The sequence below is a fragment of the Nerophis lumbriciformis genome, linkage group LG25, assembly GCF_033978685.3.
Source record: "Nerophis lumbriciformis linkage group LG25, RoL_Nlum_v2.1, whole genome shotgun sequence".
Classification (NCBI taxonomy): Eukaryota; Metazoa; Chordata; class Actinopteri; order Syngnathiformes; family Syngnathidae; genus Nerophis; species Nerophis lumbriciformis.
In genome coordinates, this window is record NC_084572.2 from 7,280,848 (window position 1) to 7,300,000 (window position 19,153).

The 19,153-nt window shown below is 42.7% G+C and overlaps 1 protein-coding gene across 2 annotated transcripts in view; it reads left to right on the forward strand.

Moving 5' to 3' along the window:
• The window catches only part of utp20 (UTP20 small subunit processome component), a 138,769-nt gene that overhangs the window by 42,800 nt on the left and 76,816 nt on the right, over positions 1-19,153 (forward strand). For both annotated transcript variants that reach the window (XM_072916052.1, XM_061983527.2), the window contains 10 exons: positions 3,178-3,330; positions 3,401-3,535; positions 3,607-3,684; positions 3,748-3,926; positions 3,988-4,134; positions 11,632-11,720; positions 11,867-11,972; positions 12,055-12,205; positions 12,276-12,338; positions 12,424-12,585. In XM_072916052.1, the coding sequence (XP_072772153.1) occupies positions 3,178-3,330; positions 3,401-3,535; positions 3,607-3,684; positions 3,748-3,926; positions 3,988-4,134; positions 11,632-11,720; positions 11,867-11,972; positions 12,055-12,205; positions 12,276-12,338; positions 12,424-12,585 (1,263 nt within the window). The remainder of the gene's footprint in view (positions 1-3,177; positions 3,331-3,400; positions 3,536-3,606; positions 3,685-3,747; positions 3,927-3,987; positions 4,135-11,631; positions 11,721-11,866; positions 11,973-12,054; positions 12,206-12,275; positions 12,339-12,423; positions 12,586-19,153) is intronic.

Genomic DNA, 19,153 nt, shown 5'->3' on the forward strand with positions numbered 1-19,153 from the left:
AATTTGCCTCATGAAATTGTGACTTCTATGCATTTCATTACTATTAGAGATGTCCGATAATATCAGCCTGCCGTTATTATCGGCCGATAAATGCGTTAAAATGTAATATCGGAAATTATCGGTGTCGTTTTTTTTAATTATCGGTATGGTTTTATTTTTATTATTATTTTATTTTTTTAATTAAATCAACATAAAAAACACAAGATACACTTACAATTAGTGCACCAACCCAAAAAACCTTCCTCCCCCATTCACACTCATTTACACTCATTCACACAAAAGGGTTGTTTCTCTCTGTTATTAATATTCTGGTTCCTACATTATTTATCAATATATATCAATACAGCCTGCGAGGGATACAGTCCCAGTCACATGATCGTGTGTGCTGCTCGTCCACTAATAGTACTAACCTTTAACAGTTAATTTTACTAATTTTCATTCATTACTAGTTTCAATGTAACTGTTTTTATATTGTTTTACGTTCTTTTTTTATTCAAGAAAATGTTTTTAATTTATTTATCTTATTTTATTTTATTACTTTTTTTTTTTAAGTACCTTATCTTCACCATACCTGGTTGTCCAAATTAGGCATAATAATGTGTTAATTCCACGACTGTATATATCGGTTGATATCGGTATCGGTTGATATCGGTATCGGTAATTAAAGAGTTGGGGAATATCGGATATCGGCAAAAAGCCATTATCAGACATCCCTAATTACTATACATTTTTCAGTACACTGTAAAAAAAAAGGTAGATTTTGCTTTAAAAAACTGGCCATATTTTTTCTATATAATATGCTGTACACTGTTTTTTTTTTTTACTGTAAATGAAAAACAGTACTACTGTGTTTTTACAGTAAAATTCCAGCAGTTGTTTTTTTTACTATAAAATCTATTATAATTTTTACAGTTCATAATTTGATGGATATGGATAATCATAAGTCAAGCAGATATTTATGTATTTTTTTATTTTTTTATTATATTTTTTATTTTAACAAAACATTTTTAAATGTATGACAATATAATTGTCTGTGGCATTATTAGATAATATTTACATTTTAGATAATTAAAAACATTTTTTTATAATATTAAAAGTATTAATTGATGGATATTGGCTTTGAAATCATAAGTCAAGCAGATATTTAACTATTTTTTATTTTTGTTTTAATTTTTATATCATATTTTTATTTTAACAAAACATTTTTAAATGTATAACATAATTGTTTGTGGCAATATTATATATTTACATTTTAAATAATTAAAAAACATTTTTTATAATAATAAAAGTATTAATTGATGGATATTGGCTTTGAAATAATAAGTCATGCAGATATTTAAGTATTTTTGTTTTTATTTGTATATTACATTTTTTAATGTATGACAATATAATTGTCTGTGGCATTATTAGTTAATATTTACATTTTAAATAATTAAAAAACACTTTTTTTATAATAATAAAAGTATTAATAAACGTATTTTATTGGCCAGACTTTCGCAGGCCATATACAGGTAAAAGCCAGTAAATTAGAATATTTTGAAAAACTTGATTTATTTCAGTAATTGCATTCAAAAGGTGTAACTTGTACATTATATGTATTCATTGCACACAGACTGATGCATTCAAATGTTTATTTCATTTAATTTTGATGATTTGAAGTGGCAACAAATGAAAATCCAAAATTCCGTGTGTCACAAAATTAGAATATTACTTAAGGCTAATACAAAAAAGGGATTTTTAGAAATGTTGGCCAACTGAAAAGTATAAAAATGAAAAATATGAGCATGTACAATACTCAATACTTGGTTGGAGCTCCTTTTGCCTCAATTACTGCGTTAATGCGGCGTGGCATGGAGTCGATGAGTTTCTGGCACTGCTCAGGTGTTATGAGAGCCCAGGTTGCTCTGATAGTGGCCTTCAACTCTTCTGCATTTTTGGGTCTGGCATTCTGCATCTTCCTTTTCACAATACCCCACAGATTTTCTATGGGGCTAAGGTCAGGGGAGTTGGCGGGCCAATTTAGAACAGAAATACCATGGTCCGTAAACCAGGCACGGGTAGATTTTGCGCTGTGTGCAGGCGCCAAGTCCTGTTGGAACTTGAAATCTCCATCTCCATAGAGCAGGTCAGCAGCAGGAAGCATGAAGTGCTCTAAAACTTGCTGGTAGACGGCTGCGTTGACCCTGGATCTCAGGAAACAGAGTGGACCGACACCAGCAGATGACATGGCACCCCAAACCATCACTGATGGTGGAAACTTTACACTAGACTTCAGGCAACGTGGATCCTGTGCCTCTCCTGTCTTCCTCCAGACTCTGGGACCTCGATTTCCAAAGGAAATGCAAAATTTGCATGGTTGGGTGATGGTTTGGGGTTCCATGTCATCTGCTGGTGTCGGTCCACTCTGTTTCCTGAGATCCAGGGTCAACGCAGCCGTCTACCAGCAAGTTTTAGAGCACTTCATGCTTCCTGATGCTGACCTGCTCTATGGAGATGGAGATTTCAAGTTCCAACAGGACTTGGCGCCTGCACACAGCGCAAAATCTACCCGTGCCTGGTTTACGGACCATGGTATTTCTGTTCTAAATTGGCCCGCCAACTCCCCTGACCTTAACCCCATAGAAAATCTGTGGGGTATTGTGAAAAGGAAGATGCAGAATGCCAGACCCAAAAACGCAGAAGAGTTGAAGGCCACTATCAGAGCAACCTGGGCTCTCATAACACCTGAGCAGTGCCAGAAACTCATCGACTCCATGCCACGCCGCATTAACGCAGTAATTGAGGCAAAAGGAGCTCCAACCAAGTATTGAGTATTGTACATGCTCATATTTTTCATTTTCATACTTTTCAGTTGGCCAACATTTCTAAAAATCCCTTTTTTGTATTAGCCTTAAGTAATATTCTAATTTTGTGACACACGGAATTTTGGATTTTCATTTGTTGCCACTTCAAATCATCAAAATTAAATGAAATAAACATTTGAATGCATCAGTCTGTGTGCAATGAATAAATATAATGTACAAGTTACACCTTTTGAATGCAATTACTGAAATAAATCAAGTTTTTCAAAATATTCTAATTTACTGGCTTTTACCTGTAAAATGGTGAGGCGGGCCAGGCCTGAGTTGGACACCTGTGGTCTAAAGGTTGGTGCTTGGCGTGTGTTCTAATCCACAGGCCATTGTGGCAGAGGTCCACAGTGTCATGGAGGCCAAGGGAGACGAGGCTGAAGCAGCGGGTGAGCAGCTCCAAAGGCTGCTGTTCATCCTCCACACCTTAGTGTCTCACAAAGACGGAGCCAAGATCACGGAGCCGGAGAACGTCTGCCAGGTACAAGGAGAACACAAAAAAACACATTTGAGGATCAAATCGTCACCCGGTGTTATCTTCTGTCTTGTAGACCGTGCTGCGTCTGCTAGAGGGTGTGGCCCTCCCAGCTTCCTGTTCACGGCTGCTTCTCCAAATTGTCTCGTCCTTGCTCCTTGGGGAGAACATCAGCCTCCCCAGGGCTGTCATCCAGGAGATCATCTACAAGGTACACCCACTGATATTACATTTTCAAGATAATGTGGTTTTTGTTGGCATCATGACGTCTTGGTACTTTAGGTGTTTGACAGCACAGTTGGAGAAGATCTGATCCTGGAGTTCACCAAGGAGACGCTGACCATGAAACAGTTTGAGCAGGTAAGTCCTCACCACTTTTTGTCTTCCCCCAACAGTCACCCCTCTCTCTCTCCCCACCTGCAGCTCTTCTTGCCCACCCTCCTGCGGTACGCCGCCTGCTTGTTTGCCCGCGGCGACCCCCTGTCTCGCCATTGCGCCCTGGATGGGCTGGTCAGCCTCATCCTGGCCAAAGCCCCGCCCCCTACAGATGGCTCCATGGCTTTGGAGACATACCCACTCGTCTTTACGGGCCAGACCGCCGGGTGAGTCGCACAAATCCTAATGAAATGAATGAAATGGTGTATTTCTCACACTGTGGTTTAGTCATAAGGAGGAGGGCCATGGTGTGCTGGAGCAGACTACGGTGCCAGAAATGGTTCTGTCCCTCATTACACTTCCTGAGAAGCAGAACGGGCCTATCACGGATCTATCACTACCTTGGAGTGCACTCGTGCTGCTGCCACACCTCAGGTAACATCCACACACCTGTATCTTAAAGAGGCAAAACCCACTTTTCTTACCTATAGCTACCTCCTCATGTGTATTTTGGATCTGCATAAGTCCTGAAAATGTCAAATAAAACCGTAGAAATATTTACAAAACAATCTTTCCTTCCTCCAAACGGTCCGTATGGAATTTGTCAGTCCTGTGACGTTTTTCTGACCTGTGACGTCTGCAGAGATCTCAATAAATGGTGAAGGCTTACCCAAAGGTCTTTGCATAAGTGTCAAGGTTCAAACATCGATGACATCTATTAAACAGACAAGAAGCAAGGAATTAAACAGAGACAGGTTTCAATTTGGCTCAATGAGGAGAAACGTCTGGGCTGTACTCTTGTACAGTCTTCCACCACGCTCTGACAAGAGAGTTCTACGCCTCCTCTTTTATTTGGACTTTCCCTGATTACATAGCAACAGCTGTTTCTAAGGGGAGAGGGGGTCGTAAAAAGCTGTTGCACTCGGTCACAAAACAGTTCAAAGAAAAGGTGCTAGGAGCTTTGTCAGGTCCTGCTCCCTCTCCGCTTTGTAGATCTCGGGTCAAGGCAAGATCTTCCTGTGGATCACAGTACATCAAAGAAACCGACACCTTCATGTCGCTTCCCATCGTACACAGTGGAGTTTTACAAGCCTTTTGCTTGGTAAGATCAAAGACAGCTTTTGTCCTCATGGGAACAGAAGGTTTTGTGATATCTTACATACAATTATTCTGACATGGCGTTTTACTTACTAGTTGGCAGTGGGTGAGATAGTGCAAGCACGTCTTGGAAGGGGGTGGGGGAGGGCTTCAGTAGCCCATGGAGTGTTGCAGGGGAGAACAAGGAACACCACAAATAAGCGGCGTTTGGTCATTTTAACGTGAAAAGAATTATATCGATATTTTCTTAATTCGTTTAAAAACATATCGATGCATCTTACAAACTTGATATATCGCCCAGCCCTGGTAGTAACTCCCAAGTTTCATTCACAGATGTCATGATTTTTAAAGTTTATGAGCGAGGACCAAGTCTATATGTGGCACACTAACTTTATTTTTGCTGTGCAATCTCCAATAAATGACACTGCTAAATGTTCCATCCATCCATCCATCCATCTTCTTCCGCTTATCCGAGGTTGGGTCGCGGGGGCAGCAGCCTAAGCAGGGAAACCCAGACTTCCCTCTCCCCAGCCACTTCGTCCAGCTCTTCCTGTGGGACCCCGAGGCGTTCCCAGGCCAGCCGGGAGACATAGTCTTCCCAACGTGTCCTGGGTCTTCCCCGCGGCCTCCTACCGGTCGGACGTGCCCTAAACACCTCCCTAGGGAGGCGTTCGGGTGGCATCCTGACCAGATGCCCGAACCACCTCATCTGGCTCCTCTCGATGTGGAGGAGCAGCGGCTTTACTTTGAGCTCCCCCCGGATGGCAGAGCTTCTCACCCTATCTCTAAGGGAGAGCCCCGCCACCCGGCGGAGGAAACTCATTTCGGCCGCTTGTACCCGTGATCTTGTCCTTTCGGTCATAACCCAAAGCTCATGACCATAGGTGAGGATGGGAACGTAGATCGACCGGTAAATTGAGAGCTTTGCCTTCCGGCTCAGCTCCTTCTTCACCACAACGGATCGATACAGCGTCCGCATTACTGAAGACGCCGCACCGATCCGCCTGTCGATCTCACGATCCACTCTTCCCTCACTCGTGAACAAGACTCCGAGGTACTTGAACTCCTCCACTTGGGGCAAGATCTCCTCCCCAATCCGGGGATGGCACCCCCACCCTTTTCCGGGCGAGAACCATGGACTCGGACTTGGAGGTGCTGATTCTCATCCCAGTTGCTTTACACTCTGCTGCGAACCGATCCAGTGAGAGCTGAAGATCCTGGCCAGATGAAGCCATCAGGACCACATCATCTGCAAAAAGCAGAGACCTAATCCTGCAGCCACCAAACCAGATCCCCTCAACGCCTTGACTGCGCCTAGAAATTCTGTCCATAAAAGTTATGAACAGAATCGGTGACAAAGGGCAGCCTTGGCGGAGTCCAACCCTCACTGGAAACGTGTCCGACTTACTGCCGGCAATGCGGACCAAGCTCTGGCACTGAGCATACAGGGAGCGGACTGCCACAATCAGACAGTCCGATACCCCATACTCTCTGAGCACTCCCCACAGGACTTCCCGAGGGACACGGTCGAATGCCTTCTCCAAGTCCACAAAACACATGTAGACTGGTTGGGCAAACTCCCATGCACCCTCAAGGACCCTGCCGAGAGTATAGAGCTGGTCCACAGTTCCACGACCAGGACGAAAACCACACTGTTCCTCCTGAATCCGAGGTTCGACTATCCGGCGTAGCCTCCTCTCCAGTACACCTGAATAGACCTTACCGGGAAGGCTGAGGAGTGTGATCCCACGATAGTTAGAGCACACCCTCCGATTCCCCTTCTTAAAGAGAGGAACCACCACCCCGGTCTGCCAATCCAGAAGTACCGCCCCCGATGTTAATTGGTCCTGCTAAATGTTAATTATTGTATTTCCTAATACAGAAGAACCTCTAAAGTGATCCCTTCCTTAATGTTTCCAAGTTGTTCTAATATCAAAACTACGCGGCGTTTGAAAAAAAACCTGACCGACGTTTAACGGACAAGGCAACGGTCGTTGGTCATTTTTCGTGTTAGCCATTAGCCACATGTTAGCATGTGGTAAAATGAGCGTGTCTATGTAATTGATATTAAATCATGAGTGTTGCTCTTGATGTACTGAGCGTTCGCCCTTGTCTCAATAAGTTCCATTCCCTTGTCATCACACTCACAACTAGGGATGATGTTTGTTAAGAAATTATCGATTTCGATGCCATTATCGAATCCTCTTATCGATTCTCTTATCGAATCCAGATGGGTTGTTGTATATGGAAAAAAACACTATACTTGGTTTAACAAAAGCTCACTTTTATTTTTTAAGAAAAAAATCTAATAAACAGAGCAAACACTGCCCTGGTCACTCTGGCTGTCATCATCTGAAATAAGATAACGTTAACATTATCTAAATTCTCATCTTGCAAGCACTAGATTATTAGACGGACCTGCAAACTCTGGAGTGGTGTAGGCTACAAGATACCGTTAACGTTATCAGACACATACAAAAAGGCTAACGTTCACGTCACCGTTAGCCACTGACTATGCTTAGGTAACGTTAGTCTAGCTAAGATTACTGCAGTCCTGGTTGACATAAGAGGTAACGTTATTTTAGCCTAAAGGCTAGAAGTGAGCAGATATGGAAACCGGCAACAGTTAAGGTTAGTTACTCGCCGGCACTATCACTGGGACTGTAGGTTGAAGCAGAGGAAGAGGGGCGTGCTTTGTCATCTTTGTCGCTGCTTCTCTAACCTTCAGGTTATCATACCTGCCAACTACTCCGGTTTTCCCGTAATTAGTACGGTTTTCATCAACCTATTCCGGGTTACGGTTGCAGTGATAAAAAATACGTTTTTTCATTAATTAAAAAAAATAATTTTTTTTTAAGTTTTATTCACGAAATCGCGTAACAACAATCACAATCGACACTGCTTCCCGTAACTTCCTATCGAGCCATTCCGAATGCCTTGCGCGAGGCTATTTATAGCACCGCTGCCAAGCACGAGGCACCTGTTGCCCATTGTTTCCAAACGAGCGAACGATCATGGAATCTGCCGGAGAAAAATCGCAAACGAGTCTTAAACCGAAAAGAAAACTGCAGTCATTCCGTGAAGAATATTCAAAAGCCTATCCGGGAATAATTATCCGTTCCAAAAAGGGTGAAAACTACGCGAATTGCACCTTGTGCAGACAAGATTTTTCGATCGGACACGGAGGAATTAGCGATGTAAAAGACCACGATGGGACAAAAAAACACAAGTCTAATGCCGTTGCTAAATTTGGATTTTAGCCACAAAAAGGTAATGACACCAATGTTATCTATTGGAATTGTTTAGTACTGTTATACTGTTAAAAGTGTTCATACTATTTATGCTTTCAAGTCCAAGTTGAAGAAATCTTGTTAAATGTTGACAGCATAACTACCAAAATACAGAAGTATGTCCTTAATATTTTTGCAGTGCTATTTCTGTTGAAAAGTTCAAATGATTACATTAGAGATGTGATGTGCCACTTTTCAAGTGTCTGATGGCTTAAATTAATTGTCATTAATTTTTCATATTTTGAATTCTTTTGAAAGGCTTACAAAAAAACTACATTTGAATTGTAATTCCATGCTATTGACAGGACTATTAATTTTAATGAAGTTAGCTTACCATGTTTACAGTATGATAATTGTGATAGAAATGTGAATTTTAGGCACAGAATATTTTTTTACAATTGAACAAGGCAGTAGATTATACAAGCTTGGACAGAAAGTTAATAATGACACCAATTTTTTTTTAAATGCAATTGTTTAGTACTGTTTTACCATTTGTTTACTGTAAAAAGTGTTTATACTGTTTATACTTTCAATTAACAAATTGAAGTCTTGTGAAAGGTTGACAGGATAACTGGCATTAACTGTCAAAATAATTTCAAACTATTGAAGTTAGCTTACAGAATAAACATGTCAATCAACCCATATGTTTTTTGCTGTAATATTTTTGTTTTGAAAAGTCACTGTGACTGATAGAAAAGTGATGGTTTTAGCAACATTTTAACCTGTCTGAATGCAATCAATCATTTTGCCCTGGACCCTGGCTACTAGGTTTTTCTGATTTCAAAAGTTGGCAGGTATGGGTTATGTACGGCCTGAACATGTTTGTTGTACTGCTCCCCTTACAGAAAAGCCAAGCCTGGCAGTAATTGCAGATATCCCTTTCCTCCTCGTACTTCTTAGTAAAATGAAGCCATGCCTTGGAGCGTTTTTTTCCGGTCCGTTGTTGTTGCTGCTTCTGTATCTGCCGCCCAATGACTGAGCTACGTCATTTCCTGTGACACGGGATTCGTTCCCAGGGATTCGAATAAAGAATCAAATCTTCTTCTTTACTATAGTGGCTTCGATAACGGGAACCGTTTCTCAAAAAAGGGATTCAATGGAATCGGTTCTTTTCTTATCGAACAATCGGGAGAACCGGTTTTCGAAAATCATCCCTACACTGCAAAAAGTCAGTGTTCAAAAACAAGAAAAAAAAATACAAAAATGAGGGGTATTTTATTTCAACTAAGCAAAATTATCTGCCAATAGAACAAGAAAAATTTGGCTTGTCAAGACTTTCCAAAACACGTAAAATTAGCTAACCTCAATGAACCCAAAAATACCTTAAAATAAGTATATTCCCACTAATAACAAGTGTACTACTATATGAGTATGTGTTTTCTATTGTTTCATTGAAAATAAAACAGCAAAGTCCATTTGGCTGTCATCTGTTTTAATTATGAGACACGATTGTGTCAAAGTCATGATTTTTTAAATTTCATGCTTGAAATAAGAAATGATTACTTTGGAAAAAGTAATTTTATACTTGTGAGTGTTGATGACACAGCTTTGCAACAGTTGATATTCTAGTTTCAAGCATGTTTTACTCAATATAGGTCATCAAATCTCAGCAACAAGCTGTAATATCTTCCTGAGATCATTTAGGAGCAAAACACTTAAAACAAGTAAAACACTCTAACATAAAATCTGCTTAGTGAGAAGAATTATCTTATCAGATAGGAAATAAGCAAATATCACCCTTATTTGACATATTTAATCTTGCTTAGATTTCAGTTTTTGCAGTGTACTCGCGACATCAAAATCAATCAATGTTTATTTATATAGCCCTAAATCACAAGTGTCTCAAAGGGCTGCACAAGCCACAACGACATCCTCGGTACAAAGCCCACATAAGGGCAAGGAAAAACTCACCCCAGTGGGACGTCGATGTGAATGACTATGAGAAACCTTGGAGAGGACCGCATATGTGAGTAACCCCCCCCCCTCTAGGGGAGACCGAAAGCAATGGATGTCGAGTGGGTCTGACATAATATTGTGAGAGTCCAGTCCATAGTGGATCCAACATAATAGTAAGAGTCCAGTCCATAGTGGGGCCAGCAGGACACCATCCCGAGCGGAGACGGGTCAGCAGCACAGAGATGTTCCCAGCCGATGCACAGGCGAGCGGTCCACCCCGGGTCCCGACTCTGGACAGCCAGCACTTCATCCATGGCCACCGGACCTGTGCCCCCCCCTCCACAAGGAATAGGGGAGCAGAGGAGAAAAGAAAAGAAACGGCAGATCAACTGGTCTAACAGGGGGGCTATTTAAAGGTTAGAGTATACAAATGAGTTTTAAGATGGGACTTAAATGCTTCTACTGAGGTAGCATCTCTAATTGTTACCGGGAGGGCATTCCATAGTACTGGAGCCCCAATAGAAAACGCTCTATAGCCCGCAGACTTTTTTTGGGCTCTGGGAATCACTAATAAGCCGGAGTTCTTTGAACGCAGATTTCTTGCCGGGACATATGGTACAATGCAATCGACAAGATAGGATGGAGCTAGACCGTGTAGTATTTTATACGTAAGTAGTAAAACCTTAAAGTCACATCTTAAGTGCACAGGAAGCCAGTGCAGGTGAGCCAGTATAGGCATAATATGATCAAACTTTCTTGTTCTTGTCAAAAGTCTAGCAGCCGCATTTTGTACCAATTGTAATCTTTTAATGCTAGACATAGGGAGACCCGAAAATAATACGTTACAGTAGTCGAGACGAGACGTAACGAACGCATGAATAATGATCTCAGCGTCGCTAGTGGATAAAATAGAACGAATTTTAGCGATATTACGGAGATGAAAGAAGGCCGTTTTAGTAACACTCTTAATGTGTGATTCAAAGGAGAGAGTTGGGTGGAAGATAATACCCAGATTCTTTACTGATTCGCCTTGTGTAATTGTTTGGTTGTCAAATGTTAAGGTGGTATTATTAAATAAATGTCGGTGTTTAGCAGGACCGATAATCAGCATTTCCGTTTTCTTGGCGTTGACTTGCAAGAAGTTAGCGGACATCCATTGTTTAATTTCATTAAGACACGCCTCCAGCTGACTACAATCCGGCATGTTGGTCAGCTTTAGGGGCATGTAGAGTTGGGTGTCATCAGCATAACAATGAAAGCTAACACCGTATTTGCATATGATGTCGCCTAGCGGCAGCATGTAAATGCTAAAAAGTGCAGGGCCAAGAACCGAACCCTGAGGAACTCCGCACGTTACCATAACATAGTCCGAGGTCACATTATTATGGGAGACGCATTGCATCCTGTCAGTAAGATAAGAGTTAAACCACGACAAAGCTAAGTCTGACATACCAATACGTGTTTTGATACGCTCTAATAAAATATTATGATCGACGGTATCGAAAGCAGCGCTAAGATGAAGAAGCAGCAACATAGATGACGCATCAGAATCCATCGTTAGCAGTAGATCATTAGTCATTTTTGCGAGGGCTGTCTCCATACATACAGACATAAGACATTATGCACTTATGGATCTTTTGTTTTGCAGGCCTCATGTTGCGGCTAATGTCATCCCCGCTGTCACGGCCTTTTTGAACCACCTCTTAAATGAAATCAAGTCGGAAAAGTTGGGAAAAGGTATTTGTTTTATGCTTCTTCTGTCCAAAGTTGAATAGCTGGAATGGGTGAACAAGTCAATCTTGGCTATGTATTGTTCTTATCAGTTATGATGCATAGATTCTTAAGACTGTTTCTCTAAACTTTTGCTGTTCCTGTCACTCCAGCTGGTCTGTTTGTGGCCACACAAGCCCTCAGCTGCCTCCTAACTCTGGATAGTTCCGCCCAGCTGCTCTCTTTGGTCCCTGTCGACAAAATCACCTCCATCTTGCGGTTAGAACCTTGTATTATGAAATGATTGATACCTTTTATCCCTTCAGTAACCGGTGCTAACTCCGTTTTGCGTGTTGCGCAGGAAGTTCCCATCGGAGCTGTCATCCCTGCTCTTAGGAGACCTCTATTACACCCGCTTGTCCGTTAGCGGCGCTTCGGAGCACCTGTCCCATGATGCACTGCAGGATATCTACCAGATCCTGCATGGCAACCTGTCTTCCAACATATCAAAGGTGTTTAACTCACCACAATGACTGTGATTTAAAAAAAGCTTTACTTTATTAATGCTGTTTTCCATTGTAGATGCGCCTGCTAACGCTTAGGATCTTTTCGCAATTCGAGCCGCAGCTTCCTGCGCCGGGAGAGGTGACACGCCTCACTCTTGAAGTCCTCACCAATAGTTGTGAGCGAGTTACAGACTTTTGTGCTTTCCTTGCTCCTACTCTGCCAGCCTGACGACCACGTGGACGTGCAGCCCGTGTTCTCCGTCTGCCTGCAGGCCGAGCTGGTGCCCGCCTCCCTGCGGGACGAGCGGGAAAAGCTGCTGCACTTGGAGAAGCTGCGGCACGACCTGGTGCAGCGCAGCCTGCCGCAGGGTGGCACCTTCCAGCAGGTATCAATGATGGATTGTATCATCATATGTGATTGCCGATATTTGCCATTTTGACGTTAATCGTATCTGCCTTTTTTTTTCTTCTTAGCAGTATCCGCTAGGGCTGGGCGATATGGCCTTTAATTAATATGTGGATATGTTTAGGCCATGTCACCATACACCATATATATGTGGATATGTTTAGTCCATGTCACCATACACCATATATATGTGGATATGTTTAGTCCATGTCACCATACACCATATATATGTGGATATGTTTAGTCCATGTCACCATACACCATATATATGTGGATATGTTTAGTCCATGTCACCATACACCATATATATGTGGATATGTTTAGTCCATGTCACCATACACCATATATATGTGGATATGTTTAGTCCATGTCACCATACACCATATATGTGTGGATATGTTTAGTCCATGTCACCATACACCATATATATGTGGATATGTTTAGTCCATGTCACCATACACCATATATATGTGGATATGTTTAGTCCATGTCATGATACACCATATACAGGTAAAAGCCAGTAAATTAGAATATTTTGAAAAACTTGATTTATTTCAGTAATTGCATTCAAAAGGTGTAACTTGTACATTATATTTATTCATTGCACACAGACTGATGCATTCAAATGTTTATTTCATTTAATTTTGATGATTTGAAGTGGCAACAAATGAAAATCCAAAATTCCGTGTGTCACAAAATTAGAATATTGTGTAAGGGTTAAATTTTGAAGACACCTGGTGCCACAAACTAATCAGCTGATTAACTCAAAACACCTACAAAGGGCTTTAAATGGTCTCTCAGTCCAGTTCTGAAGCCTACACAAACATGGGGAAGACTTCAGATTTGACAGCTGTCCAAAAGGCAACCATCGACACATTGCACAAGGAGGGAAAGACACAAAAGGTTATTGCTGAAGAGGCTGGCTGTTCTCAGAGCTCTGTGTCCAAACACATTAATGGAGAGGCAAAGAGAAGGAAAAACTGTGGTCAGAAAAAGTGTACAAGCGATAGGGATCACCGCGCCCTGGTCAAGATTGTGAAAAAAAAACCATTCAAAAATGTGGGGAAGATTCAGAAGGAGTGGACAGCTGCTGGAGTCAGTGCTTCAAGATCCACCACCAAGAGACGCTTGAAAGACATGAGTTTCAACTGCCGCATACCTCGTGTCAAGCCACTGTTGACCAAGAAACAGCGCGCAAAGTGTCTCACCTGGGCTAAGGAAAAAAAGAGCTGGACTGCTGCTGAGTGGTCCAAAGTCATGTTTTCTGACGAAAGCAAATTTTGCATTTCCTTTGGAAATCGAGGTCCCAGAGTCTGGAGGAAGACAGGAGAGGCACAGGATCCACGTTGCCTGAAGTCTAGTGTAAAGTTTCCACCATCAGTGATGGTTTGGGGTGCCATGTCATCTGCTGGTGTCGGTCCACTCTGTTTCCTGAGATCCAGGGTCAACGCAGCCGTCTACCAGCAAGTTTTAGAGCACTTCATGCTTCCTGCTGCTGACCTGCTCTATGGAGATGGAGATTTCAAGTTCCAACAGGACTTGGCGCCTGCACACAGCGCAAAATCTACCCGTGCCTGGTTTACGGACAATGGTATTTCTGTTCTAAATTGGCCCGCCAACTCCCCTGACCTTAGCCCCATAGAAAATCTGTGGGGTATTGTGAAAAGGAAGATGCAGAATGCCAGACCCAAAAACGCAGAAGAGTACTATCAGACACTATCAGAGCAACCTGGGCTCTCATAACACCTGAGCAGTGCCAGAAACTCATCGACTCCATGCCACGCCGCATTAACGCAGTAATTGAGGCAAAAGGAGCTCCAACCAAGTATTGAGTATTGTACATGCTCATATTTTTCATTTTCATACTTTTCAGTTGGCCAACATTTCTAAAAATCCCTTTTTTGTATTAGCCTTAAGTAATATTCTAATTTTGTGACACACGGAATTTTGGATTTTCATTTGTTGCCACTTCAAATCATCAAAATTAAATGAAATAAACATTTGAATGCATCAGTCTGTGTGCAATGAATAAATATAATGTACAAGTTACACCTTTTGAATGCAATTACTGAAATAAATCAAGTTTTTCAAAATATTCTAATTTACTGGCTTTTACCTGTATATGTTGATATGTTTAGTCCATGTCACCATACACCATATATATGTGGATATGTTTAGTCCATGTCATGATACACCATATATATGTGGATATGTTTAGTCCATGTCACCATACACCATATATATGTGGATATGTTTAGTCCATGTCACCATACACCATATATATGTGGATATGTTTAGTCCATGTCACCATACACCATATATATGTGGATATGTTTAGTCCATGTCACTATACACCATATATATGTGGATATTTTGCCTTAGCCTTGAATGAACACTTGATGCATATAATGACAGCAGTATGATGATTCTATGTGTCTACATTAAAACATTCTTCTTCATACTGCATTAATATATGCTACTTTTATACTTTCATGCAGAGAGAGAAATCACAAGTAAAAGTGTATTTATTAAACAGTTATTAAGCAGTGGCACAAACATTCATGTCATTTCCAAACAGAAAGTGCAAGATTGTCAGAGACATTTTAAAACAAGCTATTAGTGCACTTTTGTGCATGATGTCACTAAGATGACATATCAAAACAACACTTAATTAAAGTGTACTTTTTGTACAGAACGCCACTACAATAGTTTAAAACAAATAAAGTGCACTTTTGTGCATGATGTCACACAAGATATTTCAATAAGTGTCAAATAAAAATGAGCTGCATAATAGGAAATCAAATAGTGTATGTCCTTCACTATGTGGTAGGTTCCTGCCGACGTTATCTCCTTCTGTTTTTGACTATTTGTTTCATACGGTGTTGCTGTGGAAATGGTTGCTTGGGCATTTTGTGGGTGTGGCACCGGATGAGATGTTGACATGCAGAGTTTCAAACACTCTTCATTCTCTAGCGGGTGACTTTTCAAATGATGCTACATATTAGCAGTAATGCTACTTTTTGTAGCAACGCTTTTGCCCCACACTTGACATATTACGGTTGTCTGTTCAGCATCTTCCCGCTTGAAGCCAAACCACCGCCAGACGATGGACCCCCTGCTGTTTTTCTTGGGAATTATTTATTCCTTCGTTTGTTACCAGATTCGCACCTTCTTTCTCTCGTATTATCACCCGCACTACACCGTTAGCATCACAGCTAACGTTACCATGTAGCTACCTCTCTGCTCCGCGGGAGCGTGTGACGTTGCACACGTGACGTATGTAAGAAGGTGCGCTTGTTTTCCGTCTCTGTGAGAAGGAGAGACAAGATAGAGGGAGAAACGCGTGCAGTATAATGCTTGCAACTAAAAGCAACTGCGTGAGAACAAATACCGTATTTTTCGGAGTATAAGTCGCTCCAGAGTATAAGTCGCACCTGCTGAAAATGCATAATAATGAAGGAAAAAAACATATATAAGTCGCTCTGGAGTATAAGTCGCAACTTTTGGGGAAATGTATTTGATAAAAGCCAACAGCAAGAATAGACATTTGAAAGGCATCCATCCATCCATCCATCTTCTTCCGCTTATCCGAGGTCGGGTCGCGGGGGCAGCAGCCTAAGCAGGGAAGCCCAGACTTCCCTCTCCCCAGCCACTTCGTCCAGCTCCTCCCGGGGGATCCCGAGGCGTTCCCAGGCCAGCCGGGAGACATAGTCGTCCCAACGTGTCCTGGGTCTTCCTCGTGGCCTCCTACCGGTCGGACATGCCCTAAACACCTCCTTAGGGAGGCGCTCGGGTGGCATCCTGACCAGATGCCCGAACCACCTCATCTGGCTCCTCTCGATGTGGAGGAGCAGCGGCTTTACTTTAAGCTCCCCCCGGATGACAGAGCTTCTCACCCTATCTCTAAGGGAGAGCCCCGCCACCCGGCGGAGGAAACTCATTTCGGCCGCTTGTACCCGTGATCTTGTCCTTTCGGTCATAACCCAAAGCTCATGACCATAGGTGAGGATGGGAACGTAGATCGACCGGTAAATTGAGAGCTTTGCCTTCCGGCTCAGCTCCTTCTTCACCACAACGGATCGATACAGCGTCCGCATTACTGAAGACGCCGCACCGATCCGCCTGTCGATCTCACGATCCACTCTTCCCTCACTCGTGAACAAGACTCTGAGGTACTTGAACTCCTCCACTTGGGGCAAGATCTCCTCCCCAACCCGGAGATGGCACTCCACCCTTTTCCGGGCGAGAACCATGGACTCGGACTTGGAGGTGCTGATTCTCATCCCAGTCGCTTCACACTCAGCTGCGAACCGATCCAGTGAGAGCTGAAGATCCTGGCCAGATGAAGCCATCAGGACCAAATCATCTGCAAAAAGCAGAGACCTAATCCTGCAGCCACCAAACCGGATCCCCTCAACGCCTTGAGTGCGCCTAGAAATTCTGTCCATAAAAGTTATGAACAGAATCGGTGACAAAGGGCAGCCTTGGCGGAGTCCAACCGTCACTGGAAACGTGTCCGACTTACTGCCGGCAATGCGAACCAAGCTCTGACACTGATCATACAGGGAGCGGACCGCCACAATCAGACAGTCCGAAACCCCATACTCTCTGAGCACTCCCCACAGGACTTCCCGAGGGACACGGTCGAATGCCTTCTCCAAGTCCACAAAGCACATGTAGACTGGTTGGGCAAACTCCCATGCACCCTCAAGGACCCTGCCGAGAGTATAGAGCTGGTCCACAGTTCCACGACCAGGACGAAAACCACACTGTTCCTCCTGAATCCGAGGTTCGACTATCCGGCGTAGCCTCCTCTCCAGTACACCTGAATAGACCTTACCGGGAAGGCTGAGGAGTGTGATCCCACGATAGTTAGAACACACCCTCCGGTTCCCCTTTTTAAAGAGAGGAACCACCACCCCGGTCTGCCAATCCAGAGGTATTGCCCCCGATGTCCACGCGATGCTGCAGAGTCTTGTCAACCAAGACAGTCCTACAGCATCCAGAGCCTTAAGGAACTCCGGGCGGATCTCATCCACCCCCGGGCCTTGCCACCGAGGAGCTTTTTAACTACCTCAGCAACCTCAGCCCCAAAAATAGGAGAGCCCACCACAGATTCCCCAGGCACTGCTTCCTCATAGGAAGACGTGTTGGTGGGATTGAGGAGGTCTTCGAAGTATTCCCTCCACCGATCCACAACTTCCGCAGTCGAGGTCAGCAGAACACCATCCTCACCATACACGGTGTTGGTAGTGCACTGCTTCCCCTTCCTGAGGCGGCGGATGGTGGTCCAGAATCGCTTCGAAGCCGTCCGGAAGTCGTTTTTCATGGCTTCCCCGAACTCCTCCCATGTCCGAGTTTTTGCCTCCGCGACCGCTGAAGCCGCACACCGCTTGGCCTGTCGGTACCTGTCCGCTGCCTCGGGAGTCCCATGAGCCAAAAGAACCCGATAGGACTCCTTCTTCAGCTTGACGGCATCCCTCACCGCCGGTGTCCACCAACGGGTTCTAGGCAATTTAAAATAAATCAAGAATAGTGAACAACAGGCTGAATAAGTGTACGTTATATGAGGCATAAATAACCAACTGGTATGTTAAGGTAACATATTATGGTAAGAGTCATTCAAATAACTATAACATATAGAACATGCTATACGTTTACCAAACAATCTGTCACTCCTAATCGCTAAATCCCATGAAATCTTATACGTCTAGTCTCTTACGGGAATGAGCTAAATAATATTATTTGATATTTTACGCTAATGTGTTAATAATTTCACACATAAGTCGCTCCTGAGTATAAGTCGCACCCCCGGCCAAACTATGAAAAAAACTGCGACTTAAAGTCATAAAAATACGGTACTCGGAATTTCACGATATAGTCATTTTCTATATCGCACAGAGACAAACCCGCGATATATCCAGTATATTGATATATCGCCCAGCGCTAGTATCCGCCTTCTTTGTTTGTTTTTGTTTTTACTAGAACTAACTAAATCAGTAGATCTCAGAGCAAATAATCCATCGCATTTGGACCGTTTGGTTTGTCTTAGAAGACATTTCGCCGCTCATCTGAGTAAACTTCATCAGTTCATGATCATAGGCGAGATAAAGGTGAAGTCATAACACTGAAACGCCCTCAGGAAGAGGTGCTTTAAGACTTGTCTAGGCAGTGTTTTAGCTACTTCTAAATCACTAATCCCTGCCTCCATGGCGACAAATAAAGTAAGTTTTTTACAAGTATATTATCACTGCAGGACAAAGAATAGCTAAACATGCTTCCTTACACACCGTAGCTCACCGGCGTCACTGCTAATGACACCGTTCCTGAATGTAAACAAATGCCATGGGTGGATCTACACCTGACATCCACTGTAATGATACCAAGTACAATAGTCGATACTACTATGATTACATCAATATTTTTTATCGTCACAAAATCTATTTTGCTTTAAAAAAAAAATCATATTTATAAAGTCAGTAAATACGTCCCTGGACACATGAGGACTTGACCAATGTATGATCCTGTAACTACTTGGTATCAGATCC